The sequence below is a fragment of the Motacilla alba genome, chromosome Z (assembly GCF_015832195.1).
Source record: "Motacilla alba alba isolate MOTALB_02 chromosome Z, Motacilla_alba_V1.0_pri, whole genome shotgun sequence".
Taxonomy (NCBI): domain Eukaryota; kingdom Metazoa; phylum Chordata; class Aves; order Passeriformes; family Motacillidae; genus Motacilla; species Motacilla alba.
In genome coordinates this window covers 75,050,496-75,078,247 of record NC_052046.1, presented here as the reverse complement: position 1 = coordinate 75,078,247, position 27,752 = coordinate 75,050,496, and the positions used below count along the sequence as shown (strand labels likewise).

The 27,752-nt window shown below is 44.5% G+C and overlaps 1 protein-coding gene across 3 annotated transcripts in view; it reads left to right on the top strand.

Annotated features, from left to right (window-relative positions):
• MSH3 (mutS homolog 3) overlaps positions 1–27,752 on the top strand; it is a 100,495-nt gene that overhangs the window by 27,209 nt on the left and 45,534 nt on the right. For 2 of the 3 annotated variants that reach the window (XM_038125454.1, XM_038125457.1), the window contains exons 9-12: positions 9,172–9,284; positions 12,341–12,455; positions 19,175–19,259; positions 19,826–19,935. In XM_038125454.1, coding sequence (XP_037981382.1) covers positions 9,172–9,284; positions 12,341–12,455; positions 19,175–19,259; positions 19,826–19,935 — 423 coding nt within the window. The remainder of the gene's footprint in view (positions 1–9,171; positions 9,285–12,340; positions 12,456–19,174; positions 19,260–19,825; positions 19,936–27,752) is intronic. The other variant, XM_038125455.1, reaches the window with a different exon arrangement.

Below are 27,752 nucleotides of genomic sequence, written 5' to 3'. Positions count from 1 at the left end.
GCAAAACACTTTTTAACTGCAGGCAGAAGTTCAGCTTACCTCCCAAAATGTCTTTTCAGTGGCAGCCTCCCCACGTCTTGGATAAAAGCAATCTGAGCTAAGAACACAGAGCCATGTGAGGTGGGTCATGATGAACAGACAGCTGAGCACACCAGAAAACAAACACTGACCTTACCCGAGTATTCCTGTCTGTATTTGAAATATACAAACGTATATCTGTGTATGTAAAGGAAAGGAAATACTGCTGGGGGTGTGGGCTGTGCTGGCTCTGATCAGCTGTGTGATCTGACAGCTGCACAAGGCACTGCAGTTCCTGTAGGCAGTGCTGCTCACTGGCTAGGAGCTGCCCTGGCACTGTGATGGGACAGGGTTTGATGATCCACTTGATGAACTGAGCCTTGCACCGTGCTAGAAAGAGATTTTAGAGATAGGGGTGTTACATTGATTGTCATCAGTCGTGTTAAAGCTGCCAAGCTCTACAAGCTTGGGGTGTTGAATGGAAAGAACTTCTGCATCAGAGATTAGGGCTTCATTTATCCCTCCATATGTGTGGGGTCTCACCCCTGGATTGGGGTGACCCCGAAAGGTGGAAAAGCCTCTCCTCCAACCCGTGCCTTCCAAGAAAGACTCAGCAGTCCTCTGTTGTCCGTTCTCAAGGTTGTTTATTGTTGGTTATCTAAAGATTCTTCTCCTGAGCTGCTGCAGCCTGTTCAGCAGGTCAGTCAGAGGCACACTGCCCTCCCAGGGGCTGCTGCCATCTTTTATATCACACATTACCTGTTACATGTTTATGCTTTTTCCCCAGTGCCTGCTATCTATATTGAATGGTGACTGTCTACTCTAAACCAATCTGTGAGTGCCAACATCACCAAAGACATGGAGGCTGGGAAGGAGAAAGGAGGAGGACAGGGCACACCCAAATCCCTCCATCTTAGAACCCCTGACCCCCGTGTACAAAATTCAGACCCCCCTGTACAGCACTCAAAAACTCTTCCCTTGACTTTGTGACTACTTCTACTGCAATACCTGAACTTGTGTGTGTGGCTTGTAATTCTCCACACAGAGTTAGTAATTTGCTCCACGGGCTAAGATCCAAACCCCACGTGTGTCTTTGGCTGCTGCCAGGGTCTCAGAGCCCCCTGCCTGGGGCTCGGGCCATCCAGGACACCCAGAGGAGAGTCCTGGGTTCCCACAATGTGTTTGTTCACAGCCATACGTGGTGGAGAACATGGGTACATTTCAGGGCTTTCTCTGCCACAGTGTGAGTTGGTTTCCCTGGCCTCAGCCTCACGCCGTGTTTGAGTGGGCTGGAGTTGTCCTCTCTGGGACTGCCTTTGTGAGTGCTGCTGGAGCAGAGTGCTCCCAGGGCGGTGCTGAGCTCAGAACACTCACCTCAGCTCCCGGGGGGCCCGAGTGCTGCTCTCCAGCCTGCCTGGTGCCGCTCTGTAAGAGCACTTCCCTGTGAATCACGCTCTGCACATCAGCTCTGAGGACGCGTGGAGCTGTGAAATAGCCTCCCTGAGATCAAGCAGGTACAGGATCTGCGTCTTCCCTGTCCACAGAGAGCCAGCTCCTCTGCAATTGAGGGGAATTAAACTGACGTGGTGGGATTGTCTGGTTTCAGTGTTGACTGTTGCTCATCCTGGTGCTAATAATAAATAGCTTCCTAGCGGTTCTTGATCCTTTCTACTTTCCAAGACATGAGTGCAATGTGTCTCATCCCGTTCTTCAGACGGGAGGATGGAGGAAGCCTGAAGAAGGTTTCTACGTGTGGGTGCAGAAGCTGCTGGAATACAGCTGTGCCTGTGTTTTGTCCTGTGCTACCTAGTTCTGCCCTGACAGAAGGGATGCAGTCTCATGCAGAGCCTGCACAGCCCTGTGCTTTTTCTCTGTCCTCCTTACTCCATTTCTTTGGCAGCTCCTGCCTCTGAGTTCCTTAAGCTACAAGAACGTTTTCTTAGAATTCCTTGGTTCCAGGCTTGTCAGTGTGCTTGGAGTTCTTTTCAGATGTAGCTCTTCCTGAGAAAATCAGAAAATGTGTTGAGAAGTGTTGGTAGTTCAGATGGAAAAAGGCAAGCAAGGAGTTTTCCTCAGGTTCTTCTGTGTGTGTGTTTATATATTTGGATGTGAGTAAGCAGATACACATATATGTGTGTATGTATATTAAAGTGTGTCAGAGCTGCTTCTGGGCTTTGCAGCAGCTTCTGGCATTCAGGAGGGTCTGGGATGGGGCGTTTTGGAAGTTGGAGGTGCTGTGGGCTGCTGTGTTGATACTGATAACACCATGAGGTGATTTCTGTTTGGTCTTCATGGACAGCAGCCATTTGTGTCAGATATTCAGAAAAGGTGACTGTGCTGCTGGTTTTTTTTTTTTTTTTGCAACAGCAGTCTCCATCTCTGGCATCTGAAAGCTGCTCAGAGCTAACGTGGGGAAACACTTGACTCTGCCTGCAGAAAAAGCTGTGCTTCTAAAAATGTTTGTGCTCGGTGCCAAAAGAACAACTGCTTGGAAATGTCCCTGGGGCTTTGCCAGAGAAGCTGCTGCAGCTCTGTGCCAAGGCTCACCCAAAAAGGGAGGATGGTTGTTCTCCATTTCCACAGGCACACTCAGAACTGAGCCCCCTTGATGCCTCAGGTTTCAGCTTTGATATTTTCCAGATCCTGTGTTGCTTTAGTGTGCGGGTCTGAGCTTCACATCAGGGGATGCTGAGCTCTCTGCACAGAGCAGGGAGACAAAACAACTCCTGCTCCAGCTGGGGAGCAACTGATCCAAAGCTCAGCCCAGGAGCACAAACAGCGTGGGCTGCAGAGAGGAAAACAAGCAGGGTGGGAGTGCCTGGGCTAAAGCTGGAACGGGACAATGAACTGCAAGGTGCAAATGGAGCAGAGCTGAGCCAAGGGAGAGACCCCGGGAGCGCCCGTGCATTTTGGGACCATTTTGGGTCATCCTGGGTTCATTTTGGGGCCATTTTGGTTCATCTTGGGTTCATTTTGGGACCATTTTGGTTCCTCTTGGGTTCATTTTGGGGCCATTTTGGTTCCTCTTGGGTGCATTTTGGGACCATTTTGGGTTCATCTTGGGTTCATTTTGGGACCATTTTGGTTCATCTTGGGTTCATTTTGGGGCCATTTTGGTTCCTCTTGGGTTCATTTTGGGACCATTTTGGTTCCTCTTGGGTTCATTTTGGGATCATTTTGGGACCAATTTGGTTCATCTTGGGTTCATTTTGGGACCATTTTGGGTCATCTTTGGTGCAGCCCTGGCTCGGTGTGGTCTTCTCAGGGCAGCCAGGACAAGGGTGAAGAGACAGGAAATCTTGACTCCATGTTTCAGAAGGCTGGTTTATTGTATTATGATATATATTATATTAAAAAAAACCATGCTGAAACTATACTAGAAGAACAGAGAGAAAGATGCATCAGAAGGCTGGACAGGAATGGAAAGGAATGAATAACAAAGGCTGTGACTCCCAGAGAGTCTGACCCAGCCTCCTTGATTGGTCATTAATTAGAAACACCTCCTATGAACCAATCAAGGATGCACCTGCTGCACCCCACAGCAGCAGGGAGTTCTTGGTTACATTTCATTCCTGAGGCTCCTCAGCTTCCCAGCAGAAGAAAATCCTGACAAAAGGATTTTCATAAAATATAGCTACAGCTGGGCTCTCGTGCTGCCCAAGGTGGATCCAGGGAGGAGATCCTTGTAATAAATCCCTGCTTTATTCTGTAACTCTGCCCAGCCTCTGCTCCAGCTCAGCCTTGATAAGGCATCACCCTGAGCTAGGAGAGGCTGGATAACAAAGGTAACCCAGTGGTGACAGGTGAAGGAAAGGGAGTTTCTGCCAGGTGTGGTGATAAGGGAAGGTGACACAGCGTGCTTGGATATCTGGAAGGACTAATGCATTCACATTGCCTCGCCCTGCTGGGCAGTGCTGGCATTTTTTCAGTGGCAGATTGGTCATCCCAGCAGAGTAAACTATGAGGGATGCAGAGAAAAGAGCAGTCTGAATAAATTGTACAGGAAAAACTAAATAAATGATTTATGCTTCGCAGATCTGTGCTTAGCATCAGAAGTAAAAAGTGTTGTACTAAATTTTAGGAGCAGACACCTTCCCAAATTCTGCATCACTGGTGTCCTTGTGGTGAGATACAGGGCTGTGCAGGGAAATTCTGGTCTGTGCACCCCTGCATTTGAATGTACTAAAGCAGAATGGGCATGGCAGGATAAAGGTAAAACTCTGCAGTTACTTGCTTTCCTCAGGAGGACTTACTGAGCTGTAAGGAAACTCAGTTTGGACGTGTCTGTTCTGCAGCAAGTCTTTATTCACTTTATGCCTGTTTTAATTGAGAATTGTAGAGCAACAGTGAAGTGATTCCTGCTTTATTCAGCAAAGTGCAGTTAGCTCTTGTGCTGAAAGCAAGCTCATTCCTAATAAAAGATTTTATTATTTTTTAGGTATCTTGAGTCAGCTTCTGTAAATTAGTTTTATTTGTGTTGTTTCCTTTCAGCTTCCAGCATTTTCAAAAATGTTTTTCTTAAGAGACCTCTCTGTCAAACTGAGAGCTCTCTTTTAAATATTTTTCCTACAGCACTTGTTAAGCAACGAATTTTAAGTTGATGCATTGAACTGTCAGATAAATACAGGAATTAAACCCAGCAGTGTTGATCCTTTTTCACTTTGCCAGCAGGGTGACAGATCAATCAGTCCCTCCAGTGACAGGAGCAGGTTAGGACGCACACGCCACACTTTACATCATTGCATTATTTATTACAACATTGCATTATTCCATTATTTATTGCATTACTGCAGTGTGGCGTGCCTGTGTGTGTTGTAGGATCCCATCCTTTATCCAGCTGTCCGTGGACACACTGGTTTCAGACCCTTGGCTGTGGGTGGTGGGCAGATTTTGGGTAGATTTTGTAATTTATCTGGAGAGCAGAGGCAGTTCTGCCCCAGCTGCCAGGGCTGGGAGGAGCAGGGTGTTCTGGTGGGGGGCACAGGGGGTTCATCCCTCCCTGCTCACTCTGTGTCCACTCCAGGGGTGCAGAAGGACTGGGCAGGGGGGCTCAGGGAGCTTGGAGGGGTTGGTGAGTTGATCCCTGAGGAGCTCAGGGACTGAGAGCAGGGCTCGTTTTCAGGGAGCTGGGAAGAGCTGAGCTGCAGCTCATTTGGAGCTGCTGACAAGAGTGATGTTTACAGAGGCTGATGGGGAATTGACTTCTGATTTAAACAGGCATTGGTGGCTGGAGAGACAAAACAAGAGAGATAAAATAAGCATCGACATTCCATCCTGCCTATAATCAGGAAAATGGCCTTTGGTGATCATCTTGCTGCACAAAGGACACACATGAAAACCTTCTGCAGCAAACTTTGTTTTCATGCATCTTGTTAAAAATTTAGGGTTTTTTTCACGCATTGAATCTGTAACTTTGCACTTTTTTTACTTTGAAATATCAGGTGCATACTCTCCAGTCACAATGTCATATATGTATTTGATATTGCTGTGTCTACAATAGAAATGCTAAAATATTTGAAGATCCTTGCAGATCACTGAGTTAATAACTTAGTGAGTAATTTTGAATGTTTCCCATTTATTGAGTTAACAAACACAAGTACTGTCAGAAGTCACTGAACACATACTGATTGTAACTATCATGTTCCAGAGTTTATGCTAAGGAGTTGGACACATTTGGTTGTAAAAGGGAAGAAAATCACAAATGGATTAAAGAAAATTACAGCAATGAATGTTTAAACACTAGAAAGCAAACAGGTGTGGCATGAGCCATCCAGTGAAATACACCTCAAAGCCTTCTTTTTTGACTTTCATTCTACGAATCAGCTCTGCAGACCTTGTTAAGCCTTGCTTTTCTGTAGTCATTGCTGTGAAAACATAAAGAGGCAGAAATTAAAAATACAATCTTTGCATAAAGATGGTTTTTTTAGGTCCCTACCTATCGCCAGCAGGGCTCTGTGTGCAAATCACAAACAGGACTGCCGGGAGCGTGCCCCGAGCTGTTTGTCTCCAGCATCACTGTCACTGCGTGGCTGTGACAAGGGGAAGGTGCCAGCAGCTCTCCTCCCCGGCAGCACACGCAGATCTCAGTGTTACAGCTCACTCTGGGAGTGTTTTGCCCGCTCACACGCGGCAGAAGCACACTGACAGCGTTCCAGCCAGGCGCTGCGAGCACACGCGCCTTTGGTTCAGCACTGCTCGCTCATTGCCAATGTGTGGGGATTCGTGCCCAGATTGGGGTGACCCTGAAAGATGGAAAAGTCCCTCCTCCAACCCGTGCCTTCAAAGAAAGACTCAGCAGTCCTCTGTTGTCTGTTCTCAAGGTTGTTCATTGTTGGTTATCTAAAGATTCTTCTCCTGAGCTGCTGTGGCCCGTTCAGCAGGTCAGACAGAGGCACACTGCCCTCCCAGGGGCTGCTGCCATCTTTTATATCACACATTACCTGTTACATGTTTATGCTTTTTCCCCAATGCCTGCTATCTATATTGAATGGTGACTTTCTACTCTAAACCAATCTGTGAGTGCCAACAGCACCAAAGACATGGAGGCTGGGAAGGAGAAAGAAAGAGGACAGGGCACACCCAAATCCCTCCATCTTAGAACCCCTGACCCCCATGGACAAAATTCAGACCCCCCTGTACAGCACTCAGAAATCCTTCCTTTCACTTCCTGACTACTTCTACTACAATATCTAAACTTGTGTGTGTGGCTTGTAATTCTCCACACAGAGTTGGTGATTTGCTCCACGGGCTAAGATCCAAACCCCACGTGTGTCTTTGGCTGCTGCCAGGGTCTCAGAGCCCCCTGCCCGGGGCTCTGCCCATCCAGGGCACCCAGAGGGATGTGCTGGGTTCCCACACCAATGCAATACCTGCTGGCCAGCCTTCAAACACCGTGCCCAGAGCGCAGCCCTGAGCTGAGAGCTGCCTCACCTCTCTCTGGACAGACTCCTGCAGCTCAGGGATTATCCTGGACAGGCGCTCGTGCACAGAGCGTCGCTCCAACGCCCTCACTTTTCTACTGCTGGGGTGATTTTTCTGCTGGCCAATCTCATGGCCGTGCTCAGCTCCAGCCACAGCTCTGCTGTCTCCGAGCCCAGAGGATTGGTGGGGCATGGAGCATGGGTTGGGAAATGGATTTGTGGAGATTTTGAAGGACTGTGTTGCATGAACTTTTCTGAGCGTTCAGCGTCCGTCCACAAACAACTTCAGAAACGGAGAGACTTGACAAATCAAACTAAAACAAATGATGGGTCATGGTTAGATGACTTGTTTGAAGGATGGAGTTTTGCACCTTGGCTGAAGGAGCTCTGCAAAATAGGTTTATATGCATTGATTGTGGTAGTGGCGGTGTTAGTGATAGTGCCTTGTGTACTTCGCTGTGCACGGCAAATGATGAACAAAACCATCAAAGAAGTTTTTTTTCTGTCCAAGAGAGAGGGAGAAGTGTGGGGAATGGATTTGTAGAGAGTTCTCAAAGCCTGGCAGAAGGCCCACACAGTGTGCAAACCTTGAGACCAGAAATGCTGGCTTAGAAATGCCATGGAATGGGACAGACATTGCTGAGAGAGACATGGAGCTGGAAACAAGTTTCGAAGGATGGCCTTGCAAATAAGAGTGGATACTTTGGAGAAACAGAACTGTGAAAGGGGCACTGCAGTGGGACCCATGAGGGGTAATTTTAGATAATTGGCTTTAAAGCATCCACAGCATGGTGTGGCTAAAGCTGGCAGGCCAAGAAACTCTTAGAGTGTACTGGAATTAGGGAACAGTCAGCTTCTGACTGGTGTGAATTACAACATCTGTGTTGTCTCACCCTTCTCCTGAGACTGAAGATGGAATAGAAGTCTTTAAAACGCCTCTCAGTCGCCCCATCTGTGGGTCAGAAAAAAGTATTGTCCAACACAAGGGGGAAAAGGCCAGGAAGAAATCAGCTGACTGGAGTTGGTGTTTTCCTTTGCTTGAAGGATGTTTGCTCATCCTGAGAAGGCTTGGGAAGAGGGGACTCCAGAGTGTGTAAAGATTGAAAACTTAATTTGATCAGTCAGTTGAGGGCAGAACAGGATCACTGGGCGTGTGCTGGGCCAAGTCTGGTTAGCTGGACACACGTTGTGGAAGTTACCTGCCCTTTTTGAGAGCTGGGTCTCAGAGATGTATTGGTCCTTTCAGGTGGGGCTATGGAGAATGTAAGGCAGAAAATCTGTCTGTTTCTCCCTGTGAAGCTGGAAAGCCCTGCTGGAAGGGTCCTGACTAACTTCCATGCTGTAATGCCTGCTCTGTCCCTCTCATTGGCACAGTTCCAGTCTTCTCCAAGCACTTGGCTGCTTCACATCCCGTGGGGGTGTGAGAGTGAGTGGAAACCCTGAGGCCAAGTAGGTTTTGTGTGTTTCTCTTCACTGGAGCTTTCTCCTGGCCCGTGGCTCAGTGCTCACTGTGTAATTCTGCTCAAGGCAGGCAGGGCCACCACGAGTTCTTCTTTGGGGTTTTTAAACCGGCGTTATCTGTTTCAGTGCTTATCAACAGCAGTGATAAGGCAGCATCCCGTCTGAATTCCAGCCACCAGTTAGGGAAAACAGTATGGAAATGCTGCATCTCGTGTTTGGTGGTGCTGTTAAAACTGGGAGGAGCTGATGTGAGTAATAAAACTGCTGGCAGGAGGGGGTTATCAGTAATAACCCAGCCTGGGCTGCCCAGACTGCAGTAAGGCTAAAAGAAATCCAGCCCCTTAGTTCTACAGCATGGAACAAAATCTTCCAAAGGATCATTAGATACAGAATGGGATAGGATAATAGCTTAAGTGTTTGATCATCAGAGGTCTTTAAGAAGAGACAAAGCAAATAGTTGCTGTGTAATTGGTGGAGATGTGTTTGTATCTACCTTGCAGGTATGCTACACCACCTCTTGCAGTCTCTCTTTTGGCTGTGCTTGCTGCTGTTTGGGTTTGCTTTATTTGTACTCTCACAGGTGTTAGAAGAAACATCTAAAAAAATACAGCATGCTTGGAAATGTTTTCAACCTACTTTAATAGCTCATCTCTTAATTCTTCACCCATTCAGCTCCTAACAAAGCAAAGATCAAAGAAAGTGCACCTTTGTAACCTCCTTCATGAAGGGTGTGTGAAAACCTGAAAGTCCGTTTTTGTTGTTTTCTCTGCAGGTTACAGGATGACAGAATTAGGATAGAAAGGATGGAAAGCCTCAATTTTGAGTACAGCCATGCTTTCCAGAGGGTTTCTGACTTCTATGCAAAAGAGGTGCCTGGTACTGCAGGTATGTTCATTCAGATTTTTATGCAAAAGAAGTGCCTGGCATTACAAATCTTTCATTCCAAATGTCTTTGAAGCATTAGCCTTTACAGTCACACAGGCTTTTGGCCACCTTTGCTTCATTTTCTGCACAGTGGGATCTCACGTTGAGCTCAGAGGAAAAGGGTCATTCAAACAGAAATGAAACAGGGCTGCCATTTCTTTCTTTCATAGCTTGAAGGTGTTTGTTTAGTCAGATTTAAATTTAAACGTACGTAACAGCTGAGGGGGATTACTCAACATCTGAAATGCTCCTCGGGTTCACAGAATCCCACAGAATCCCTGCTGCTGGCCTTTATTTGCTGGCCACTGCTCCTCAGCCTGTCACTGGGCACCACTGAAAAGGGTCTGGCACCATGCTTTGACACCCCTCTGAGGTATTTGTATGGATTGATGAGTATGGTGGTGTTTGCAGGGGTTTTAGGATGAGGGAAGAGATGAGAATGTTGACTTTATGTTTTAGAAGGTTTGACTTATTGTTTTATGATATATTATTATTTAATGATATATATATTGCATTAAAACTATATTAAAGGAAAAGATTCTCTCAAAAAGCTTAAAAAATATAATAATAATAAAATCTTATAACTAACTAAGACAATCCAGACAGCTGCACTGTGATTGGTTATTAATTAAAAACAACTACATAAAACCAATCACAGATCCACCTGCTGCATTCCACAACAGTAAATAGTTATTATTTACATTTTATTCCTGAAACCTCTCAACTTCTCAAAAAAAAAAATCCTAAAAAAATAATTTTCCATAAAACATATCTATAACAGAGGAGATTCCCTCTCAGCCTCCTCTTCTTTGGACTAAACAGGCTCAGCTCCCAGCCTCTCCTCATAAGAGATGCTCCAGCCTCTTAATCATCTTTATGGCCTCTGCTGGACCGTCTACAGCAACTCCTTGTCTTTCTTGAATCTGGAGCCCAGAACTGAACACGGCATTCCACATGTGGCCTCACCTGGGCAGGGCAGAGGGGCAGGATCCCCTCCCTGACCTGTCCCTGGCCAGACTCTTTCTGATGCATTCCAGGATCCTACTGGCCCTCCTGGTACGCAGGACACTGTCAGCTCATGGTCAACTTGCCATCCCCCAGCACCCCTAGGTCCTTCCCCACAAAGCTGGTCTCCTTTGGGTCACTCCCAATCTGTTCTGGTGCCTGGGGTTATTCCTCCCAAGGACCTCTAGTTGCCCTTGCTGAACCTCCCTGGGTTTCTCTCTGCCCAGCTCTCTCAAACACAGTGTCCCCTTGCTGGACACAGTGTCCCCAGCCCCTGCTGGCCGCTCCTGATGGCTTTTCTTTCTGCATGCTTGGTGATGACCTGCAGAGCCGCCTGTCCCATCACCTTCCCAGGCATGGAGCTGGCTCCTGGGAGTGTCCTGGGCTGTCGCCCTGATTTTTAAGATTTTCTAAGCCTTCTTGTAGTTATGATATTTTATGAAAATCCCTTTGCTAGGATTTTCTTCTCCTGAGAAGCTGAGAAGGCTTCAGCTTCAAGTGTGAACAATTTGTGATCTGCTGCTGTGGGATGCAGCAGGTGCTTCCTCGGTTGGTCAGTGTGGGATGTTTCTGCTTGGTGGCCAATCCAGGAGGCAGCAGCTCTGGGACTCTCTGGAGTCACAGAACTTTGTTATTCATTCCTTTCTGTTCCTGTCTCGCCTTCTGATGATTCTTTCTCTCTGTTCTTTGTAGTATAGTTATAGTGTGGTCTTTTTAATGTAATATATATCATAATATAATAAACCAGCCTTCTGAAATGGAGTCAAGATCTCTCCTTACCTTCACCAAGTCCTGACTGCCCTGAAGACCACCACATCACCTTCAGATGTTTACATTCTTGTAATGAACTTTCTCACACACTTTCTGTAAATAACTCATTGTTTTGCATTCCTTTATGGAGGAGGAGGAATCTGATGGACTGTTGGTTGGTCCAGGGTCATTGGGGAGGTGGCACTGCCACCCTCCAGTCCACTGCTGTCACCACGACATGTTTATGACAATCCTTTTGCCAGGATTCTCTTCTCCTGAGAAGCTGAGCAGCCTCAGGAATGAAATGTAACCAAGAACTCCCTGCTGCTGTGGGGTGCAGCAGGTGCACCTGGGGCTGGTCCATGGAGGTGTTTCTAATTAATGGCCAATCAAGGATGCAGCTGGCTCAGACTCTGCTCAGTCACAGCCTTTGTTATTCATTCCTTTCTGTTCCTGCCCAGCCTTCTGATGGATCCTTTCTCTCTGCTCTTCTAGTACAGTTTTAATATAGCATTTTAATATAATATATATCATAACATAATAAATCAGCCTCCTGGAACACAGAGTCAAGATTCTCATCTCTCCTCTCATCCTGGCTGCCCTGCAAAGAGCACACACTGTCACTTTCAGAAAACTATAAATGTTGGAGTCAGAAAATAAATGTTCCCCTTTTTTCTTCACCTTGAGAGCACCGGTGAGCGTTTCATCATTTTGTGTCCTACAGTGACACTGGGTCCTCCTTCTTGCCCTCTTTGAAGATGGGAGCAACATTCTTGTTAACCAACTTCCACAGTTTTTGCAGGTGTTACCTCAGAACAGCTTTAAAAGCATCCCTGAATAAACCTGAACTGTGTGGGGTTTTTAAAAATACCAGTTTGTGCTGTGGCATCGTGGAGTGAGTTTTGCTGTTGTTGCAGCTGGAGCAGGCACTGTAGTAGAGCACTGTGCACAAAAAAGAAGATGTCAGAATTCCATGCTTAGTTTGTATATTTAGAAGTTTGTTATGCCAACAGTTAGTGGATTTTTTTATGAAGAAAAACCCATGAGTCAAATGTTTTCTGTTTCATCGTGTGTTGCAATGTGTCTGCATTATTTGGAACCATAAGTGTTATTTTGGAGCCTTGCTTTATGTTGATTTATAGATGTCATACAGCACTGTATATACATTACAGATTTCTATTATAATAAATTGAAAAGCAGATTTTCTACACAGTGGATTAACCAGAAAATAAACATTTAACAAGAAAAATTATTCTTTTTAGGTCCTCAAAACCTGTCTGTAATACTGAGCTTGGATAAGCCTGTTATTTGCTCTCTGGCAGCAGTAATTACATACCTCAAAGAATTTAATTTAGAAAAGATGCTTTACAATCCAAGGTAAGTTGCCTTATATATCGAAGCCCCACTTCTTGCAAGTTTTAGCAGACAGTGTTCCTGATTGTAGTGAAAAACTCGCTAGTGATAAACACACTAATAATTTTTTACAGTCTTTGTAAACACATAATAATTTTTTACAGTCTTTGTAAAAAAATTACACCTTACATTTGATTTCCTTATCAGAAGTGAAAGAATCAAGTATTTCCTTCGAGTGGTGTTTCAGGAAAACCTTTATGAAGTATGTTGGTGTAGACATTACTGTCAGTGATGTGAATGAGCATGTGCTGCTGACAAAACCTGGTAGATCCTAGGGAAAAAAAAAATTAAAGTTTGTTGGTATCAGCTGTTGTATCTCAGCCTCAGTTTCGTTGTGTAACCAAAATGTGGGGCTTTTCTGGGCAGCTTTAAAAAAAAAATGCTGTTTCAAGTTGTTGGAGTCGGCGGGAGAAAAGCGGCACTTAACATAAGTGATCAGCAAATCCCAAACTTAATTGATAGCCACACCTATTTATATTGGTGTTAATGAGACTAATGCATATTGCAAAAGGCGAGCTCATTATTGGCTAGTCACTTATCGGCCAGCTGCACCTATTTTAGCATTCTTGTGGTTATACTGTTACAGCTTTTCTGCTTTTCTTCGTATTTCTAACCAAAGATCTTCCTCCTTATCCTGCTGCTGCACCAAGGGCACAGTGCCCTTGCCTTATACTGACTGCTGACTCCCATACTTGTCCCTTTCTTGCTTAACCAACGGTATTATGTCTGTGTGACCCTTCTCAGCTAGCCAACTGTCCACAAAATCCTCCACATCAACTTAGCTTTGCAGACGTTGTTGCAGTTTGCCAGCAGTGTGCAGATAATGTTTTCTTTCTGTGGCTCTGGAGGCAGGTGTGAGCTCTGTGTTGCAATGATCAGGCAGTCTGTTTCAGACCCAGCAGGTCTGTGTCAGTTGTTGTATCTAGTCATCAGCTTTAAGGAAAACTGTTTAGCACATCCTGGCTTTCTGGAAAGTGCCTTGGCTGGACTCAGGGGTAAGTAGGAGTGAAGGATCATGGCAGAAGCTGTTGCTAGAGCACCCCCGTTTGTGCCAAGTTTCTGCAAAACCACACAGACGTGGACATGACCTTGTCACCTCCCAAGCAGTCCCAACACCTGGGTGTATTAGACATGCTGAGATGAGTACTCAAGATTTGTGACAGGCTTGTGCAGGTGGAATCAAATGAAAATGGAAAGATGCCACTGTTAAAGCTTCTCTTATCCTGTCTTGCACGAGTATAAAACGTTGCTGTCCTACCTGGCTTAGCTTTGAAAATATCATTGAGGCTTATTAAATAAAACAGCTTTATCTGTCGTGGATCCCCTGCAAAATATTCTCCCAGTTGTCTCAGTATTCCTCTGTGCCAAAAGTATGCAGGATTTAATAAAGCCAGCCTGGCTGCAGACTGGAAACTCAGAAATATGTCATGTCATTTGTGGATCATTCACATCTCGTGTGGGATTCTGAGAGTTTGGAGCCCAGTTTTGAAGGGCTCCCTGCATTATCAGTTTAGATCACCAGCTGCATTTAAAACACCAGCTGCAGGTGCCAGCTTTAAGCACTGCTTAAACACTTTCCCAGATGTCCACCAAAATATTTAGAAACTATACATGTGTTCTGAATTTTGGGATGGATTTCTTTCCTGAAGTTGCCCTTCTCTCCAGGTTGTGCTTGAATGTTAGCAAAAAGGCTTGGTGTGCTTACAGAGCTGATGGGGAAAGAGTTCCTGTGGCATCTTCCCTGCTCATCCACCAAGGGGTGTGCTGATCTGTGGTGCTCCTGCACTGTGGTGTGCCTGCTTATCTTCTTTGACTCCCTTTAAAAAAAAAATAAAGAAATTGTTTTTTTAATATGCTGGCATAGGTGGAGAAATCTTGAGGAACTTCTGAGGAAGAAAATGAATTCCAAGGAAATGGCATTTCGTGGTCAGCTCGTGGGTCACCGCTGTCACAGTGCCCTGTGTGCAATCACACAGGAGGTGAATGTTCTTTAAGCTGGAGAAAATGTGAAATCCATCTTTTATGTAGAAGTAATTCTGTAGCAGAGGACAAATATAATTATGCGGAGGCTTATGTAGCAGCAGTCAGTCACATTTGTAACAGCTGCATCCTAAAATCAAGTACATTATAGACTGGGAAGGAAAAGCACTAAATCTTAGCATTGGCATTTGCCTGCTGAAGGTTGCTCTAATGGATTTCTGGGGACTGTATGAGCATCTGAAGGAAAAGGAAAAGAAATACCTAACGCCTTGGTGAAGTTCTGTGAAGAAATAAAATAACATTTCTTGGGATAACATTGTGGTCAGGAGCCTGGATTCTGCTGTGCTTGTTTTTAAAGCACTTGTGCTCCAGCTACCCAACACTGAGTTCCACTTGCTGCTCATAGTGTGTCATGGGGATCAACAAACTGAGCCAAATATTCACAAAAACTCAACCTCAGTGTTTTTTCCTAATGCCAGTGAAATGCTGTCTGAATACAGAACGGTGAAAGACTTTTAAGCAAATGATGTCAGCCTCATTAATGTCCTGAATTGGGAAATAGAAGGGAAATAACTTCCATTGCATTGTCAAGGAACTCAAAATTCCTAGAAGAATTCAGGTCAGTGAGCATATACAGATGAGTCAGAGAGCATGAAGTGGGAGTTGTGAGGTAGTTTTCAGTTTGTTATGTGTCACAGGTCTGGATGAAGGAGACCTGCTTGACAGGAGGAATGACAGAAAAATCCATTTCACCTCTGTGCCTTCTTTGGACAAACACTCCTCTCCCAGCTGAAAAAAAAAATTCCATTTTAGATTAGTAGGAAGAGTCATGAGTTACCACGTAAATTAAGGAATCCTCACTGGTGGGGGGAAGCAGGTTTTGCTCTAATATTTCGATGAAGCTTTTAAATGTACTTTTAAGATCCTAAAAAAAAAGCAAAACATTACAAAGAAATAAAGATTTCTGCCACAGCAGGACCCCAAGCTGTGGCTACGCTGCTTTAGAGTTCCAGCAGCAAGTAAAAAATATATTTAATAATGGATGGTGCAAGTTTTTGTTAATCAGTGTGTTCCAATACCTTTGCATACAGAGAGACCTTTATTAAAGGCTTTTGTCAACAAGTTAGTGCACATCTAGGAGAGGTTTTCAAGCACATTTGAATACCCAATTTTGTTTGAAAAAATCATCACTGGCATAGCAGTTGCTGAGGAAGTGTGGCGTGGTGTGTTTAAAGTTTACCTCTGTGTTTTCCAGCATGTTGGATATGGAGGGGAGAGACTTTGTAGACAGTGGTTTGTAAGTTTTGAACAGTGATGGATGAGCTTCAAGAAGTGCAGGAAATCATACACAGAGCAAAAAGGGATTCGGATCAGAAGTTCTAGCCCTGTGGAAATACTCACTGATGAGCTTAAACCTGGTTAATTAAACACAAAACACAGTCTTGGGCTTGACATCCTTTGCTACACAGATTGTGGTAAACGTCTTTGGTATGGAACCTAAAGAAAACCACTGCTTCTGAAAAATGGGGAGACTTTTTTTTACTTCTTAAAGCTTTTAGGGATTCCTGCATTTCTTGTCTGCGTGAGTTTGTTTAGTGGTTTATTCACCGCTGGAGATCTCAAAGACATAGACCCTGGAGCTCTGTAAAAGGTAATGGAGCGGAGAAAATCTGTTGCTTTCAGGGTGCCTTGCAGCTTCACTCAGAAACCTTAAGAGATTTGGAAAATTAAAGTAGTTGAAACTTCCTGATCTAAATAACATGCATTCACTTGGGCTGAGATGCCGAGTATGAAATTACATGTATTATCTCCTGTGGAGAAAATAATGAACGCAGCACATTGAAACCACCATTCACTGCAAGCTTCTCCAGAGGCCAAGTCACAGAATCCCAGGCTGGCTGGGATCAGAAGGGACTTTCAAGTTTCTCCAGTGCCACCCTGCCATGGCAGGGACACCTTCCACTGTCCCCCAGTGTCCCGCCTGGCCTGGGGCACTGCCAGGGGTCCAGGGGCAGCCCCAGCTGCCAGGGCACAATTCCTTCATGAAACCAAATCTCTCCTACCCTAGTTCAAAGCTGTTCCCCCTTGTCCTAACTGCCTGCGTAGAAAGTTGCTCTGCTCTTTTTTATAAACCCCTCAAGTAGTGCAGAAATGACACAGGTGATCCAGTTCCTCCAGTTACACGTGATAACTGAAGTCTGGGGATGTGCTGAAGCAGAGCAGTAACCTTTTCACACTCGTCATCCTGTGGTCCTGCTCTGAAAAAGTAATTTTATGGGCAGGAACCTCATTCTCACGAGTGTTCCTTGTAAGATTCCTAAATCTCCCTGGAAGCTTCTGTTTGTTTACTCCTTTCCTTTCTCTGAGCCCAGAGATGACTCGACCCTGCCTTGCCACGCTCCTGTGGTGGAGCTTGGCAGCTGTTTCCACTGCTTTCCACTGGGCTCTGTGCTGCTGGAGTGCTCAGGGTGCTGCGGGGCTGTGCTTTGAAGCTGGGGTCACAGTGTCACCTGCGGGAGGAGTTTTGGCCTCGTGATCCTGTCCCAGTGATTCCTGGAAGGTCAGCAGTGCAGGGAGGGCTGGCAGCAGCGTTTCACACCAGGCTTGTGCTGGGACCTGTGCTGCAAAACCAGCCCTGGCTTAATAGTTACCCACACCCTTCCTCTGCCCTTTGGTCCCTACATACCTTATAAAGAATGTGGGGCTGTTTTTTTTTTTTTCCACATTTTTATCAAGTTCTGATCCCAAGCTGAAGGAAGACGAGTGGGTGGAAGCAAAACATGTTCTGTGCTGTGACATGTGGAATTGTTGGTTGGGCATATCCTGCAGTTGATCTTGGCTGTTACTCATGTGCTCTAAACTCTCAATTACCACGATTAATAGCAGGGTGAAGTAACTCAGACACAGAAAACACCTGGGTGATGTAAGACACACACATAATTTGTGCTGTGAAAACAACTTCAGCTTGTGTGATCTGAAAAGAGCTGTAAATACACTGTGAAAGAAGAGTAAACCCACGGTGCAGTGGGACAGAGTGAGTTGTCTTCAGGCACTCCTGAGCAGCCCTGCTGTGAGCAGAGTGTGTCCTGTGCTCTGGAGCCAGGAGAACATCCAGAAAAACCCACAATCCTGAAGCTCTGATGTGACAGGGAGAACCCGGGAGCATCCTCTTGGCTTTGGAGAGCAGGTGGAAGGGCTTGGCTCTCACCCAGCTGGGTTTAAGAGACCAGAGGCTGGAGCAGTGGCAAACTGGGAAGCTGCACTGGTCCTGGGTGCAGGAAGGTGCTTTTGGAACAGCAGATGGGATTCGTCGTTTCATGCAGGCAGTGGGAGCCAAGCAGGAATCATTCCTAATTAATTTTTTGCCAGCATCAGCAGTTGTGACTGAGGACAATAAAAAGAAGTATTGTTTTGTTGCTTGCAATATTGTGTGATTTGGAAAGTGTTGCTGTTCTTGCCTCCAGTGTTTTCTTTTGCTGGTCAACTTCCTTGGTCTCTGAAATAGCACACAAAGCAGAATAATTATGACTATGGGTACAGTTCTGAGTCAGCTGCACTTCCAAGCTGTCATTAAACTTCTTGAGGGCCCTCAGTTGAATCTGCCTTTTTTACAATTCTGTGGAAAATACTTCTAATTTGACCCATTATTTAGGGAAAAAATTTGGTAGCAGGCCCAAGCACCTGCATATGACATAAATACATAAGATCAGTCTCTGAATATTTCATATTTCTGAAAGTTTTTGGTGCTGTTCTTGTTTTTAGTGTAGCAGCAAGGCAGCTGTGTGTGTCTAACAGGAAAAGGTAGAGTGCTGAAGTGCTTTTCCAGAGGGTTTAATGTTGAATGCACTGAAAAACTTCTTGTGAGTCAAAAAAGTCAAGTAAAACTCTCTTAAATCTTGCCCAGCAAGTGGTTCTGCTTAGTCTAGGACAGCAAAGAGTGTCCTAGATTCTGTGCAAAGGGCAGTCAGCAGGATGATTAACCCAGACAATCGTGACTTGGTTTGTCAGAAGCATTTAGTGAGTCCTGACTGCTGCCTGTGTGTCTGAGACTGAAATGATTGTCAGGCCTAATATGACTGCACAGCTGATACCAGTATTTTATTAATGGTGATTCTAAAGCAACACAGCCTTTGGGTTGGTCTCATCCAGTTCTGCTAAGGAGTATCAAAAAGTCAAGTAATTTTGATTATTTCATATTAAAACAAAAATCAAATAGTTTCGAACTCCCCTGTTTTTATTTTCCTGCATAATTGCACTTTCAGGCTGTTTGAATTTGCAGTAGTAATAAAAAGAAATATGTATTTTGATACAATTGTTTTGATGATGAGTTGTGTTAAAAATTTGTTCCATTCTTGAAGTATTAACTGTTAGTCCTGCCATTGCTAAATTGTAAAGTAAATAAATTAACCATTTAGTGGAAAAGGGTTAGATAACAGGAGGGCTGGATTTTGTTCTCAGCTTTGTCAGAGTCATTGTAGGAAATGGGGAAGTGAGTCTCAAATTTTATTTTCCCAAGCAGAAAGCTAAAAGAAGTTACTAGTGCTCAGTTATTTTATTCATTTGAAGAGATGTTAATTTCTTGCTTGACTTTTAAAAATGTATTTGCGAAGCTTTGAATTCTCTACTCTGAGAAACTTGAGAGTGTTTCAGTGTTCTGCCCATGCCCAGATTTAAGATACAACATCTGAAATTCCTCTCCCCAGCAATTTCAAGCAGTTGTCCAGTGAAAAGGAATACATGACGATTAATGGGACAACAATGAAAAATCTTGAAATTTTGCAGAATCAGGTAAGGACAGATGTAACATTTTTTTAATAAATGCTGAGATTTTCACAGCTTTTTGACTTGCTTTTCCCAATGAAGTTCATCAGATTTGCAAATCCGACCCATAAGTCTTAAATTATTTCAAATGGGATCAGACTGAAGGGAGAAAATGTTTTCAGAAGCATAAATGAAGTTAATCTGTACTAGCTTTTAGTACGAGTTGGGAGCTGTGCTGCACTTTGACTCACAGAGAACTTTCCTGAAGTTTGGTTTCTTCAGCAGCTGCAGTTGAGTGATGTCTGCAGTAGGGCTTGTTTTTGTGCTCCTGCTCAGAGCTCTGTGCACAGGCTTACTTTAACTGTTTAATTTATCCTGCCCATTTCCTGAAAACATAAGGGAAAACATACTTAAGTAACTTATGACTCCTGGAGGTTCTTCATGTAAGGCATTGTTGATTAATGAAGTTGATAATGAACGTACAGTTGCCACATCTTAAACCCCAAACACAATGTTTTGGATAACCTGAAGATCCTTCTACTGCAAAACCGACCAAGCAGGTAAAATTAATTAAGTTATTTTTGTTGTTTCAGACTGACATGAAAACAAAGGGAAGCCTGCTCTGGGTGTTGGATCACACTAAAACTTCGTTTGGACGTCGAAGGTTGAAGAAATGGGTGACCCAGCCCCTGCTGAGGCTGAGGTGAGGTGGTTCCCTGTGCTGGGCTGGATCTCTGTTTTCTGGCTGTGATACTGAGTGTGCCCAGTGAATTTGTTTATCCAGAATACCCGAGATCCACAGCAGAGTCTGCACAGCAGCAGTGGGGCGTGTTGTATTTAGGTTTGAAGGAGTTAAACCACTCTTTTGGGCTCAGATGAGTAGTAATTGGGTTTGGACCAAGTTAGACATTCCTCTGCAGAAATCAGAGCGGGCACCATTCCAATTCTGTACCCTTTTCCAGACAATGAATGAGGATTTCCTGGGATTGGAGCTTGTTTTGTTCCTAAATTTGCCAATTAATGTCGGACGTCTTCCTTGCTTCACAAGCATTTACATCCCTGATGTGTTTAATTTCTTCTGAAGCAGCTGTGGATGCTTTTGTTGTCCCTGTATACAGCTATTGCACAGCAGAGGGTTCCTTGTTATTAATCCTGAAAGGTGATGATGGTTATTTGGCCACTCCAGTGTTTTTGACCTGTGCTTGGTTTATGCTGTGCTTCGTGGTAGTACTCTGCTGCTCCTCACTTGTCCCAGTTCTGAGATGGACTCCATCCTTCCTGATTTCTCTTGGCAGAGTCGATCTGAGTGCTGTGGTGGAATGTGGTAAACAGCAGTGTTGAGTCCATGGGCTGCATTTGCCCACAGGCTGAGTTTTTGGATCCATTCATTTGAGTGTGTGTTTCCTGAGCATTGTCAGTGTAGAGTTCTTTGAAGTGGTCACTTTGTTCCCTTCACTTGTAGCATACAGGAGATCTTTTGACTTGGTCATCCACAATATTTTTCTGTTTTACCGTTGAAAATAAATTAAGCACTTTTAATGCTCATTACTTTTTGACAGGTTTAAGTAGGAGATATATCAGTGTTTCAGCATCTTGCTGTTGCTGGTAATTTACAACTGTTTCTTCAGGAGCATTTTTTTTTTTCCTTGACAAAATCTAGTATGTTAAAGCAATGTACTTCTGCAGCATCACTGCTTAATTTTCTTATTAGCCTTTTTCTAATAAGTTAATTTTTTTTCTCCTTTTTTTTTTTTCTTTTTAATTCTTCTGGTAATAGCTTTTGTGTATCTTTCCCACTTCCAAAGGCTTTTTGATATAACCATCCTAACAGTATGGCAGTTAACCAGGGCATTGTATGATGAGAAGCATTCAGGTAGAATTTCGGGGCCGCTTTGCAGGGATAAATGTCAATAAATCAGTTTATTTCCCTCCCTGCCCTGGAGACATGCCGGGTGTGTGTGTGCAGCTGTCAGTGGAGGGAGCCAGAGCACTGAGGATGGCCCTGGGCAGGAGCTGGCTGGGCTCCTCCCGGGGCTGGCCACCCCGAGTGACCACCCCGAGTGACCACACCCGTGGGGCAGCAGGTCAGCCACCCCTCCACCGGGAAATGGAGCTCCTCCTCCTGCCCGGCACGGCAGGCAGTCCCCAGCACTCAGTTAACCAACATATTTAGTTTAAATTCTCCCTTGTCTCACTGCAGGTCCAGCCTCACAGGTTCGTGGCTTTGTTTCCTCCTCTTTCCCCCCTGCTCCTTCCTGCCTCTGGAGGGTGATGCTTGGCATTGTCAGGCTGCTGTGGCTGGAGGTGGTGGTGCTCCTCAGTGCTGCTTGAAGCTGAGAAAGCTGTTTTGCTCTGTGCTCTTCTCCCTTTCTGACTCTCACGTTGTGATTTTACGTAGTGCATCAGGCATCTGGCAGTAGTGTTCTCAGTAATGCACACAAATGCACTCAGAGAACATTCATAATTGCAATTCACCTGTGCCTCCTGGAGTGACATTCTCAGAGGAAGTAAGGCTCCTGTTACTGCATCTTTTCCAGTCGGTGAGTAGGTGTATCAAGAAGTGAGAGGGTGTAATTACTGCTTTATGCCTTAGAGTTGAAAATCACTTGGGATGATGACTAAATTTCCTGTGAACAAACCATGCATTAGGGTGAATAAAGATGGAATGTGTACAGACTCATTTGGGCAAACTTGAAGATGCTCTTTAAATCACCAGTGATGCAATGCATGCAGAGACAAGATGTACACATTTGGGGAAAAAAAAAAATAAATGGCAGGAAAAAAAGTTTAGCCAAGAGGTGTGTAGTGTCCTCAGTTACTCACCTGGGTACACGAAGATAGTGAGATAAGAGCATATCAGTCTCCAGCAACTGAGCTTTTCAGGAGGAATGAGGAAGGTTGTTTTTCTGCAGAATTAGGTATTTGTGGGTTTTAGAAGTGTTGTCTTACCTCTGAACTCCCAAGTTCCATCGAGTGCCTTTCTCCCCTGGTGTCTGTAGGTGGAAGAGAAGGAGATGATGGCCTGGAGCATTTGTGGGTGAGGGGAGGCTCTGTCCCCACTCAGGCAGTGAGGTTCCAGCAGGAAAGGGACCAGAGCAGCCAGGGGGCTGGGGACAGCTCTCAGCATCCAGTGTTGTGTGCAGTGCTGGAATCTGAAACGCAGGGAGCTCTCAGAACTTTGGGGCTGTAAGCCACAGCTTAGAATCAAACCCAGGATTTGATCTGAGACCTTGGAAAAGGCTCCCAAACTCAGGTGCTAGAAGTGAGAAAGTGGATTTATGGTTTAAAGCAGAGACACGTTGAGCTAAGGAAAGGAAAGTTTAGAGTTTAGAGTTTAAGATACAGAAAAAATAAAAGTAGTTACAGAGGTAAACAAGGACATTAGAATGCAGCACTGTGGGTTTGTGTGCCATAACATGACTGGCTAAGACAGCTTATACTATAGCATGAGTCCATAAGACAGAATATTTCAAGACTGGGTCAAAAGCATAAATATCCTTGTTGGCAGTGTTTTATTGGTCAATGAATCCTTAATAGGTCTTGTACCTAAAGGTCTTGTGACCTTCTGAGCCGTGTGGTGAAGATGTGAGCTGAGCTCACCCTTCCTGCCCACGTAAAAGATAAGGAAAATAAACCACATCATCCTGAACAATTCAAAGATCCCATCTCAAATTCTTTCCAAACTTCCCCACCAGTGAATTGTCACAGTGCCACAGTTACAAATAATTCCTTTCCTAATGGGAAGTAGATCTCAGAACCCTTGAGGCTGCTGTCAAAGTCGCTGCTTCTTCAGTACCTACATGAGGAGGAAAGAGATAAGTTTCCCACAGCTTTAATCTCTTGTTGTGCTGTTTATTTTGGATGCTGTCCTGTACAGACACTGCCCTGCACACGAGCAATCTGAAACCTGACCTCTGCAGAATGTGTCCTTCCCTCTCTCTGTACATCCACTGCTCCCTCCTTCCCTTCCAGCCTCTTTGCCTTTCCCTTCCCCAGGTGTCAGTTGCCCATCTGCAGTGCAATCAGACAAACAAACAAATAAACTCTGCATCCTTTCCCTGGCTGGGCATTAATTTGTGTCTGTGCCTTGCTCAGCTCTTGATTCCTGCACAATTCCTAGGAAATCTCTTTTCTGGCTGTGTCAAACACACAGCCTTGTCAAGGTTGGCTGGAGTTGAAGAAGGAGGTGAAATCTGGAGAAAAAAACTGATTTCTGGTGCTAGGGAGGAGGGAGAGACCCAGCTGTGGAACTGGGGAGAGCCTGGCTGCTGCTGGCCTCTGCTGCAGAAGTGCTTCCTTGGGGTTAACAGAATTTCCAGTGCAAAATTTAAAAAGCTTGGGGATGTGTGTGAGATAAACTGGAATGCTGTTTGGTATGAACATACCAGTTTGCACAGTAATCTCTCTCTTTGGGGTGCTGTCTACAGGGTTGTGGGGGTTTTTGTGTTTGAAGTAGTTGAAGCAGACTGAGTGACCCACAAGTGCCTGGATTGCATTTCTTTAATCATCTTTTGTCTCTGTTACATTTTTAGTGCTGCCTGTGATGTGCCTGCATTTATTTGTAGCCAAGATAACCTGATCTTTTTTTTAGTTAAAGCTGATGTTTAAATCTCAAGAAAGGAGAAAACTGTACCTGTTTAGACAGTTGCCAAAACCATGTCAACCTTTGCTTTGTGCCTCAGAAAAACCAAAATTTTAATTACCTCTCAAGAACTGTATTTCCATTTTTTTCCCCCTGGGATCCCAGTATACTTTGTCCTCTGTTTTCAGGGGATGAGAACATTCCAGTTCTGGACGAGGTGGTGCTTTTATAATGCTAAAGCCTTGTAGGATGGTGTTGACAATTACTGTTAGTGTGAATGTGCTTTGTCCACAGGAGCTCAGGATGACTGTCCGTGCAGCAAATTCAGAACTGCAGAGTTCAGGACTACAGACAGTTCCTGAGGAAGGGGAAGTGGAAATTTGCATTACTAATGCAGCATGACTTGCTTGGAGGATATGTACTGTAGAACTGGGAAGAGGAGGGTCCCTTTACAGTGAGATAGGCAATGACATGCCTTTTGTAGTATAAAATAATGTCTTGTTCTGCATTTTCTCACTTTGAATGCATCGAGTGCTGCTTTATTTATGCTTCTCTACACAAGGTATAATTCTAAAGGAAGGTCGTTCAAGTTTGACTTTGTCCTTGGTCTCGTATTTAAAATATCAGGGTGGCAAAACAGACTGTCTAAATGTCCCTGTCCCATCTTATTTTGCAGTTAAACTGGTTCCCATTTGATGCCATCTTCATCCAGAGCAGGATTAGAAGTTTTGGGTTGTTTTTTTTTTTTCCCCAGCAGTTATTTGTGAATAAAATCCACTGATCCTACAGCAGGGCTAAATTTTCCTCCTAAGAATAACAACTTTACAGAACCAGTGCCAGTATAAAATGCACAAATGCAGGTTACAGCATATGCCTGAGATCTCAAAATTGTTGTAGGGAAGAAAAAGATTGCAGCATCATCACATGTATTGACTCAGTTTTTGCTTAGCTGTGTTTTGGTCTCTTTGCTGTGTCTAATTCCTTATAAATGGAGCAATCAGGCATTCATTCATGTTGGCTAAAGTAGCTAATTGCTCCCTTTTTAGGCACAAATAGCAGAAATACGTTGTGTATGAACATAAACAAAAGTGTTTGATTGCCATTTGCATATTTTGGACGTTCTTTTAACAGATGTGAAGCTGAAGTTTGGGGTGCTTGTGTACTGCTGCTCAGTATTTGAGATCCATTCAGGGAGATTGTCCTCTCCTGCTGGACCCCTCTGGAGAGGCATGAGACATCAGGAGTTTTGGGAGGAAGTTACTTAAAAAAACAAGTGAACAGATCCAGAAGGATGCTTAATTTTTTTAGGTTTCACTTAAATTTCACTGCACTATTTATACCTGGCCTTGTTTGTGCTATTTCATTGGGGCCAATGGATAAAATTCCAGCTGTCACACTAAAATTTAACAAGTCCATCCCATAACTGAGCCAGTTCCTAGCTCAGCCAGCACTTCAGGCAGAAAGGCAGAGGTAAGGGTGGCATCCCAGCCTTGAGGGGAAAGGAGCACCCAGGATGGGTGAAGGGAAGGACAGAGGTTGGGGGATCCACAAAAGGGCACAAATCTCCATTAGGAATTAGTGATCTTCATTAATAATCTTCATTACAGGGTTGGCAGGGGAATTGGTCTGTGAGTCCTGAGTGGGATGAGCACACAGCAGTGGGTTTGACCAGAGTGGAGAGAGAGGGAGGTGGATGAGAGAGGAGGAAGGGCAGAGAGGGGTCGCTGATGCTCCTGCCTCCAGTCCCCATGCAGCTGATGGGGTGTCTGGGCCCTGGGCTGTCACACCTGGGCCACCCTGCCTGCAGGGAGCTGTTCATGGTGACATCTCCTGCCTTGGACAGGAGCTCCTGGCTCTCTGTGCAAAGCAGGCACGGGAGGCAGTCTGCTCAGACCTGTCTGGAGAGGGCTCCAGGGCTGTGGATGCTGCTGACCCTGCGGCTCCCTGACCTCGCTGCTCTGCCCTGCTGGTCTCCAGCACGGATGTTTGTCCTGGAAAAAGGCATCCCTGCCCCTGCTCCAGCCTCAGCAGCCTTGGCTGGCTCTGCAGCTGGTGCCTGTCGGTGCTGGGGACTTCATCCCCCTGGCCCCCAAGGGCTTTATCTGCTTGTTCTTTGGAAGGACATCCTGAGTTTATGGAGTGCACGGTGGTAATTCTGCCAGGGCTGTGGTGGCATTAACTGCCTGCCATCAAAGGAGTGGTCTAAAGCAGGGGACACTCTGTGCCATTTCACATGGTCTTTAACTTAATCAGCTCATCCAGAGTCTTTGTTTGTCAGCCCTGGTCTGAGGGGAGGTCAGAAGAAGCCCCATAATACAGAAGTGAGTGATTTAAATGATACATTTTCGTTCTTTGCAGTGCTGCAGTTAGGAGGCTGTTAGGCTTTGATTTAGATACCATAGTCTATGGAGAGCAATGTTTGCTGTTTCATACCCTTAATTATGTTTTTTTAAGGGATTGAATTCCTGTGACTGGCAGTTCTGCACATCACTGGTGTCCTAGAATGGATTTAACAAAATAAACTTAATTGTATACACTGTTCCTGACTTATGCCCTCAGCGTGATGAATGAATTCATGCTGTGTGCATTTAGCACAGGTTGATAGATTTCTGATAAATTCATATTTATTTACCTTGTATTTAAATAATAAATTTACATGAATGAAAATGTGCTTAGTTCTTATATATCAGTTACATTATCAATTTCACTCTGCTTTGAATGTAAAGATGTATTGTCACATCTAAAAATGTCAGGTTTTGTTTTGCTGCAGGAGAGACCAGCAGATCTCTATTAGCACACCAGCAATCCTGTTTAGGCTGCTCAGATGTTAATTCAGTGCAGTGGTTTCGTGTCTGCAGCCTTCTACTTTGTCAAAATAATTTTTTAGTTCAGGATTCAAACATCTTCTTCGCGTTTTCTAATTTTCTGTATTGTTCACTATTTGGCAGCAGAATAATGCAGGGGAGTATCTCATTATTTCACTTCAAGCAGTTCCTTTAAATGGCTGCAATAACAATTCTGCAGTTAGATTTTGTTATGTTTAAATACACTGAAAAGTGATTTTAGTACTGTATTAATGATGCTATTCTTAGATGGAGGGTATGGCAGAAGTAAGAGTATTGCTTTTAGTCAACTGAATTATGTTACATTATTCCACAGAAGATTGCTTGGAAAATTGGATAAAACTCAGATTGCTGACATGGTTTATACAGATGAGAAAGAACAGGCTAATATTTCACCTGAATGCAGCATGAAGTAGTAGCCAGTTCAGCTGGCTGCTGGGCTTCTTTGCACAATGTTAGATCCAGGTTTTCTGGTGGTGGAATTCTTTCCCAGACCATGCAGAGATTGGCAGCCCCAAACTGTGCAGTGCAGAGCAAATTCCTTCTGAGATGGCTTAGCAACCTATCAGTGCAATACATATATTTATACACTGGCACTCAATAAAATGTTTGGTAATTTAAAGATTTGTGTATTAAATATCTAAATATTTGACATTTAAAAGCATACTTTGAAATTCATCATCTGTTTTCGTGGTACCTCGTCCCAGCCCTTCCTTCCTCATGGGTATATGGTGTTTTAGACAATTCTTAACTGTACTTTCTGAATTTTGAGATGGGAATCCTACTAGGTTTTCCTTACAGGTGGGAAAAAAAAATGGGTCACTTGGTACTGAATGCCATTTTCCTGACCCTTTCTTATTTGTGGGATTAAAGCAGAAAACCTGTAGGGCTGCTTAGTTTTTAGATTACTGGAGCTCCAGTAACACAGCCATATGTGAGGATGATTAAAGCGCAGATTAGGCTTTGGAGGGGAGGAGTTTTTAAAATATCTGCATCTATTTTGCATATTACTGCCAGTTTCCAGTTGGCCACGTAGTAACAGCGCTGCTTAAATTAACTAACAAGACTTCTGCTGCTTACAGTGCTTTTTAATAA